The sequence below is a fragment of the Amblyomma maculatum genome, chromosome 1 (genome assembly GCF_055883805.1).
Source record: "Amblyomma maculatum isolate TAMU_Amacu chromosome 1, ASM5588380v1, whole genome shotgun sequence".
In the NCBI taxonomy this organism is placed as follows: domain Eukaryota; kingdom Metazoa; phylum Arthropoda; class Arachnida; order Ixodida; family Ixodidae; genus Amblyomma; species Amblyomma maculatum.
In genome coordinates this window covers 323,317,480-323,325,472 of record NC_139344.1, presented here as the reverse complement: position 1 = coordinate 323,325,472, position 7,993 = coordinate 323,317,480, and the positions used below count along the sequence as shown (strand labels likewise).

The 7,993-nt window shown below is 45.6% G+C and overlaps 1 protein-coding gene across 1 annotated transcript; it reads right to left on the bottom strand.

The window, feature by feature from the left end:
* Window positions 1-646: 646 nt before the first annotated feature.
* On the bottom strand, window positions 647-7,676 carry LOC146207302 (uncharacterized). The gene is made up of 3 exons (XM_084576486.1): window positions 7,518-7,676; window positions 5,752-5,918; window positions 647-2,849 (listed from the first exon to the last, which is right to left on the bottom strand). Exons 1-3 carry the CDS (start codon window positions 7,674-7,676, stop codon window positions 818-820), a joined length of 2,358 nt encoding a protein of 785 aa, XP_084432612.1. The 3' UTR covers window positions 647-817.
* Between the last annotated feature and the right edge of the window lie 317 nt (window positions 7,677-7,993).

The following is a 7,993-nucleotide window of genomic DNA, read 5'->3' as shown; positions in this document are numbered from 1 at the left end:
AACGTGCCCTATATTTTTTTTTTCCACATAGGAAAGTGTTATGTTACAAAGACCAACGACATGTGCATAAAGGGATGAAATGAATTCCAAGGTAATGATATAAAGTAGGGGCATCCGAACTGGTTTGGACGAAATGTTCTGTCCCACCTTCGTGGACTGACTGGATTGCAATAGGGGCTGGACTTTTCGAATATTTTAGGGAACTGAGGTTTTTTAGATGTTTGCTAGAAAATACGACTTTTTTTTTTCTTTTTAAGAAGTGGCAGTCATCTGTGGTTCAGAATTTATCTCGTCGTTTTAAACACGAACTATTAATTTACAAGTAGTTAAGGTGCTCATGATATATATTCTGTGTTTGTAGAAAAAAATTGGTGTCGTTATTAAAATGGGTTGTCTCGGTTTCCACGCTATATTGAGCCAGAGGGTAGAAAATCACGAGGTCTTTTTTATGACAGGTACGAAACCTCTCAGTCATCACATGATCATTTCCGCAACACCCATACGCGATTGCCTGTCTATGTCCTACATGCAGCTGATAACATTTCCGACAGCTCCAGAACACCGGAGCCGAAACTTTGGTATGTTTAACAAAACTTGAAGTTGGGCTAGATGGTGCATTGTAATTTGACTGAAGATGAAGCGCACGGGAAGACGCACACAAGAGAAGAAGACACAGGACACGCGCTAACTCACATCTGGTTTATTGCAGCAATAACAGCAAATATATGCTGAAAAGGGTTCATGCGCAGTACATAAAAATCCCATAAAGACAGAGGAAAAAAATATAAGGAATATTACAAAACATTATCAAGGAATATCACAAAACCCGATCAAGAAAACTGATCTCTGCCTTCCAGAGCCGCACCGACGAATCGCTGACACACCTATCTCCCCTTTTCCCGATATGGAATGCCTCCAAAAGCTCACGCGCTGTCTTGTCACGGCCTCTGCCCAGAATCTTAATGTCAGCCAGTCGCGGCTCGCACGCAGTGCAGTTCGCGCAATGCGCTGCCAAATTTGACCCTCCACTCCTTAAAGCCCGCAAATGATCCCCTGCTCGATCATTAATACAGCGCCCGGTCTGGCCAATGTAGGCCTTCCCACAGGTCAGCGGGATCTCATAAACGACCCCCATGCAGCAGTCGACAAACCGCTTGGCATGTTTTTTCTCACAACCGCTCGGTTTTCCAGCACGCGAAATGCGTGAGCAAAGCTCCGCCAACTTCTTCGGAGCGGAGAACACCACCGGCACGCCATGTCTGTTCGCCACTTTCTTCACGTGGTGCGCAACCTTATGCATATACGGTACCACTACAGGTTTAGCCGTATTTCTCACCGGAGCAGTTTTCTTTCCAAACATGGCTCGCTTGGTTTTCCGGAGCAGGGCTTCCGTCACTGACATAATGACCGCGCAGGGGTACCCAGCATACAGCAACCGCTGTATTTGCCTATTAAAACTCGACTGCACAGCATGCGGGCACGACTTCGTGAGGGCAGACCCTAAGCATTGGCTAGCGATAGCTCTTTTAACAGTTTTAGAATGTGCCGAAGAGTAGGGCAAAAGTTGTTTCTGTGCCCGCGGAGCGTACAACCAACAAACATGATCATTCCCTAAAGTAACGTTAATATCTAAAAACTGCAATGAACCCTGTGAAGGAAGTTCATGAGTGAAAACCAGACCTCTCCCATTCTGCCGAAAGTTGTCCAAAATCCCACCCACCGCCTCAGTGTACGTCGAGTTTGGTAGCTTGTTAAGAACAATCAGAAAATCATCCACGTACCGGAATACCTTTAGAACACCTTTCCCATTAAAGCTCTGCTCAAGGGCGCGGTCAACAAAAGCTAAAAACACATTACAAATAACCGGGGCAACACAAGAACCAATACATATCCCTTGTTTCTGGCGATAAAATCTGTTCTCAAAAGAGATAAACGTAACACTAATATAAAACTCAAGCAAACGCATAAAATTATCCACTGTTAGACCACTAGAGTTCTGAAATTGCACAACCCCACTTTCTTCAATAGCATCTCTAACAGCAACGAACAGGGCAGCATGAGGCACAGAATAATATAAATCTTCCACGTCTACAGAGAATACATAGCCAATCGACTTATTATCCTCGAGAAAGCTCACCACTTCATTCGAATTCTTCGTTAAAAAGGGGTCTTGAAACTGCAGTGAATTTAAATGCTTCTGAAGGTACTTGCTTAAAACATGCTGCCAAGTACCATTTTCACTAACAACAGACCTAAAAGGCACATTCAGCTTATGTGTTTTAGCCGTAAAAAACACTGAGAGGGCATTGCACCTAGTACTAACAATATCATTTGCTAACCTGTCGAGAACCAAGTCTTTGCACAAGGCAGCCGCTTTACCCTTCACTCTAGTGGCGCTGGACTTTACTTCCTCGAAATTCTTGGCGATAGCATCTTGCGCTCTCCTGTGGTATTCCTCTTCAGTCAACACCACAAAGCCTCCTTCCTTGTCAGACTGAAGCAGTCGTAACTCATTATGCTGGAAGAAGGAAACAACCTTCCCCCACCCATCCTTGGAACGGCCCGCGGAGGTCCTGGCAGTTTTCATCAGCGCGTCCACACCATCAAGAAGGCATCTTTCTTGGTCTTCTCCTGCAGCCTTCCTAGCTATTTGCCGATTGAGCGCAAGCAATTCATGGCCCGGTACACTTGGTTCCTGGCAGAATTTGGGACCCTTGCTTAAAATATTGGAAATGTCCCCCGGCAACACCGCATCACCAACCACTGCCACATCAGTAGCCCGACGAACACAGCTCTGCCTGCCCTCAGTCGATTGCAAGGCTTGGTTCAAGGTCTGGGCGCGAACTGCACTGCGTGCGAGCCGCGACTGGCTGACATTAAGATTCTGGGCAGAGGCCGTGACAAGACAGCGCGTGAGCTGTTGGAGGCATTCCATATCGGGAAAAGGGGAGATAGGTGTGTCAGCGATTCGTCGGTGCGGCTCTGGAAGGCAGAGATCAGTTTTCTTGATCGGGTTTTGTGATATTCCTTGATAATGTTTTGTAATATTCCTTATATTTTTTTCCTCTGTCTTTATGGGATTTTTATGTACTGCGCATGAACCCTTTTCAGCATATATTTGCTGTTATTGCTGCAATAAACCAGATGTGAGTTAGCGCGTGTCCTGTGTCTTCTTCTCTTGTGTGCGTCTTCCCGTGCGCTTCATCTTCAGTCAAATTACTTTGGTATGGTTAGCTACATGACTGGTTGTTGTCCAACAGCTGCCTGTTGCACGTGTATTCAGTCTTTCCTATCCCTTCTGTACCAACAGAGCGTTCGGAACTCGCGCGAAAGTTTGTCAAGGCAAAACACTTTCGGTTGTACGCTTCGGGCGGGGACCCAAGACTTGCATGCTCCAAATACCTTGTTCACAATTAAACTTCTCTCTCTCTCTCTTTAAGTATTTTGACCACGCCGTTTACTGTCAACTGAATGGGAAACTTAATTAGCACTTACTCCAGCTCTACTGCACAAATATGTCGTCTCTCTCATTTTGATCATAATACGCATCATTAAACTATGCTGTGTCTGACAGTTTTGTGCTGTTCACTGGCGTGGCACAGGGGCCCGATAGGGCCCTGCTTTTTCTATACGCTGACAACATCCCATCATGTGTTGAGTCTAACATAGCAGTGCGATCTTTCACTGATATGGCTGTGGTGCCTACACGCAACGCTACAGTCTCTGGACGATTCGATCACACTAATTTTGAAGAACAGCGTGACTTGGACAAGGACGGAAGGAAGACATACACGGACAGGCGCTGACTTTCAACTGATGCTTATTGCTCGGAACGTGGTAATAAGTATATCAGGCTGCAAACAACAAAAGAAAGCACAGAAGCGGTACACACTTGATTGTGCACTGGAAAACACATTTGATGCCACCACGTCACTTCCCTGTAGCTAGATATCTTATTTCCTTGGCTGACAACGCCAAGGACGGGCTGCTGACACAGGCGTCATTTGACCAAGCAATTTGTGCGGCTTCAATAATTTCACGGGTTATCTTGTCCCGACGCCTATTTAACACTTTTGTTTTTTGGAAATATGGCTGGCAGTCTTTACTTTTACAATCTCTGCAATGGATGCCGAGATGCCCTTTAACGGAGTTCAAAACATTGTTATTGTGTTCCCTTAGGCGCTCGTTAAAGCATCTGCCCGTCTGGCCGACGTACTGTTTGCCGCAAGATAATGGGATGGAGTAGATAACACCATCTTTGCATTCAACAAATTGATTTTCATGTTTTACAGTGCACTTTTCTAGTATAGATTCTGCGTTAACAAGCATGCACAATTTCCCAAGCTTTTCGGGAGTCGAGAAAACAACTCTGACATTAGCTCGGTGGCCTATCTTGTTTACCCTGCGGGAAAATTTGTGGATATAGGGAACGACTGTTGTCTTTTGTTTTTCCTTGCCGGAATCGTCCTGTTCCTTGTATTTGGTTTTGCTTAAACATGCAAGAATTGATTCTGAAACGGACACGAGCAGTTGCTTGGGATATCCTGCCTTCACAAGGCAATCGGTTTGGTGGTTGAAACTTTCTTTTATGGAGTGAAAAGAAAGACGACTTAGCCACGGTGTGTTTTACGAGCTTAGGGTGCGAAGACGCAAACGGAAGCAGTGGCTTGTTGCTTCGTGGTTCATAAGACCAGCAGGTGTGACTTGGCCTGAAACTGAGTCTGAGATCAAGAACTCTTATCCCGTTATCTTCAGGTACTTCACGAGTCAACGTGAGCGGATAAAGACACTGAACGAAAATATCTTGAACCTGGTGCATGACGAAATCAAACTCTTGGTCATCGGTGTCCAACAAAACAAGAAAGTAATCAACAAACTGAAAACACTGCAAACATTTTGATTCTTCTAAAAGTAGTTGGAGCATTCTGTCTTTTTTTGCGAGTAATAGATCACTGAGCACGGGCGCTACACATGAGCCAATGCACACTCCGTTTTTCTGCAGGTGAAGTTCACCATCCCATGTAGTATAAGTTGATTTTATATACACTTGTAGTAATTCTAAGAGGCCAGCGACGGAGAGGCCTGCCTCGTTTTGGAAGGCGACAGCTCCGTACTTGTCAATGCATTCCTCGATGCACGAAAACAGCTCGTAATGCGGCTGTGAATAATAAAGACCTTTGACGTCAAATGAGCAAGCCATGAGACTTTTGTTCGTTTGGGTTTCTAAAACCTGCATTACATCCTGTGATTTTTTCACCAGAAAAGGATCGTCTATGGTCAACGAATTTAAAATCTTCGTAAGAAATACAGCCACAGTTTTTTGCCATGTGCCGTTTTCAGATACTATTACACGGAAGGGGTATTCCGGCTTGTGCGTCTTTGCACTGAAGAATAGCTGTAGACAGAGTCGTTTGCATTTGTCAATTGAATTTTCAAGGCATCAAGGTTATGCTTTTCACATAGTTTCTTTGCTTTAGCTTTGACTATAGCCAAAGAGACCTTCTTTCCGACAATAAAGCACGAAAGTACGGCTTCGCGACCCTTAGTTGCATAAAGATGCGACGGGAGCACTAGGAAACCCCCTTCTATGTCCTCCATAAGCAAACGCAGCGAATGTTCTTTCAAGTAGGACACAGTTCTCCGGACTGGAACAGAATTCACTGGAGCCTTACAGCGTAGCAACGCATCGACTCCTTCGGACACACACCTGTATTATTCGGCGACGGGTGCCAATCTGGATACCTGTCTCACCATGCCCAGCAGTTCTGCTCGTGACCTCCTGGTGCGGTGGCGTACTTCGGTCCCTGGGAAAGAACGCGACGCACGTCGGTGGGCAGTGAAACGTTCCCTGCGGTGTGGATGACGTTTTCCGCTTTACGCTTCTTTTCCGGCTGTGAGGGTTTGAGCTGAAGAAGTGTCTGTTGCCAAAGGAAGTCAGCAGTAGAGTTGACCAGGTCAGAGAATTCTTTCCATTTCTTTCCTGTTTGGGGCGGAGCCCAGGCGTTGTGAAGCTGGAGATAAATGTAGTGCCGGTAAAACCGAGCTTGTCTGTTCCATTCAGATTTCATGATCTGGCAGATTCGTGAGCAGTGACCTTGCGATGGGTGGAAACCCCCAATCAACTGCAGAATTTGTCTTGGGAAGCGCCTTTCCATTACGAGGAAAGCAAGGGTTCGATCTTGACACAGAGCGATGGCGACGTAGGTGACAAGAACACAAGGATGGACAGACAAACTGTTAATAGGGCCCGATGTACTAGAAATGAAGCTCGTTAGAACTGATGCTTGGGCGAGTTGGTATGCCATTTTGAAGAAGAACAGCGTGACTTGGACAAGGACCGAAGGAAGATATACACGGACAGGCGCTGACTTTCAACTGATGTTTATTGCTCGAAACGCGGTAATAAGTATATCAGGCTCCAAACAACAAAAGTTGTCGTTCTTTTGTTGTTTGGAGCCTGATATACTTATTACTATTTTTAGTAAACTTAGTGCTACTGACCCGTTTCATTCGTCCCAGATACTCGTCGTATACGACCGCGTCACTAGCTGTTTCACGCTCCCCAACAAGCACACATTCTAAATCTAATATCAGAAAGACGTACGCGTCACTTCCACGAAATTTCTCTTCGATCTTTATCACAGACCGAAACAGATAAAACAAAGCATTTCAGGCCTTCTTTTTCAACACTCGGCCAGAATTAAGCATTGTAAGTACATGAGACACTTCAAGTTGCAACACGATTTGTTCATATTTTCTTTTCGCAATTCAAGCATGCCACTTTCTTCTTGAAGAATTTGTGAATACCGACTCCGTTGGTTTATGTGAGACGGTGATTAGTGAACCTTTCTATTAATTAATTAATTATTAGATACTACGATCTAGTGCGGATCATAGCGGAATGGGAAAACAACTAAAATACCTGCACATAAGCACACTCAGATTCATAACTATTGCAGGTACTTCTCCAACAATAGTAAAGAATTGTCCCCGAGCAAAAATAATTAAAGCAGTTATTTCGCCCTCAAAAGGGGGTTAATTTTAGTGTATTGCTTTGTCTCGTGTTGTAACCTGAGGAGTAAGCAAAATAATTTGAAGTTGTATTAACATTGTGTTCACCTTTTACAAGCTGAAAGAGAAAATTTAATATGCAGACACTATTGCGCTCAATCACCGAGGGGTAATCGAATACCAAACTCCCTCTGCTGGTAACGTCGTCGTGTTCAGGGCACACGGCTTTGCGGTTGGCATTTCTGTCATCGTATATTCGTAATCATCCCTAAGATAAGCATTTCTTGAGCCTAGTAATCAAGGAAACGTAAAACGAACTCTGCCTGATTCCGTGAGGAAAACTGCGCACCCGAAAATAATTTAGGAATGACGCTGCGCAGAAAGGATTGGTGGTGGGATGAACGCTTTCAAAGTTTGGCGAGTCCATTACCTACATGACGTCAAAACATGACGATGTGATCGTCACAATGGGACGCATTGAAACACCCCTTATCACACACACGTACGTGACTCTTGGCCAGAGGTACTGTTCCGCCCAGCTTGTAGAAGTCGTGGTGTTCCGCGTTGCTGCCCTGCTTACCGCTGTCGACAATCCACGTCGCTCGAGATCGACACACGCTAGCTATAGACTTCGCATCTTCAACAATAGCTCTCGGAAAAGCCATGGGTCAACTGTTGAGCATGTGCAGATGCAGGTCCTGCTTGGGCACCAGAAACGAGCAGTTGGAAATGGCGCCTGCGCGCCCTGAAGAAGACGCGCGGCAACAAGCGGGGGCTGAGGGGGAAGCCAATCCGGTGGAAGTCGACCCCGCTGGCCCTGCTGATCCTGGTGTGCAAGTCGAAAGTCCGTCAACGTCCCACGAAACCGAGTCCATCGTAGGCGGCCAGGCTCTTTCCACGACAACTAGCTTCATGACGCAACTGTCCCTTGTTTTTATGCCGCGCAGCGACTCGGTCACGGATGCAGGACCCGGTGGAGTAG

What these genes read in the sequence shown, in the direction of transcription:
- LOC146207302 (XM_084576486.1), bottom strand. Translation starts at nt 7,676, where the DNA reads ATGGCTTTTCCGAGAGCTATTGTTGAAGATGCGAAGTCTATAGCTAGC. An exon ending in TACCTCTGGCCAAGAGTCAC is followed by an intron (nt 5,919 to 7,517) that starts GTACGTGTGTGT and finishes CTTTGGCAACAG; the next exon opens with ACACTTCTTCAGCTCAAACC. An exon ending in GAGCAGAACTGCTGGGCATG is followed by an intron (nt 2,850 to 5,751) that starts GTGAGACAGGTA and finishes GCTCGCACGCAG; the next exon opens with TGCAGTTCGCGCCCAGACCT.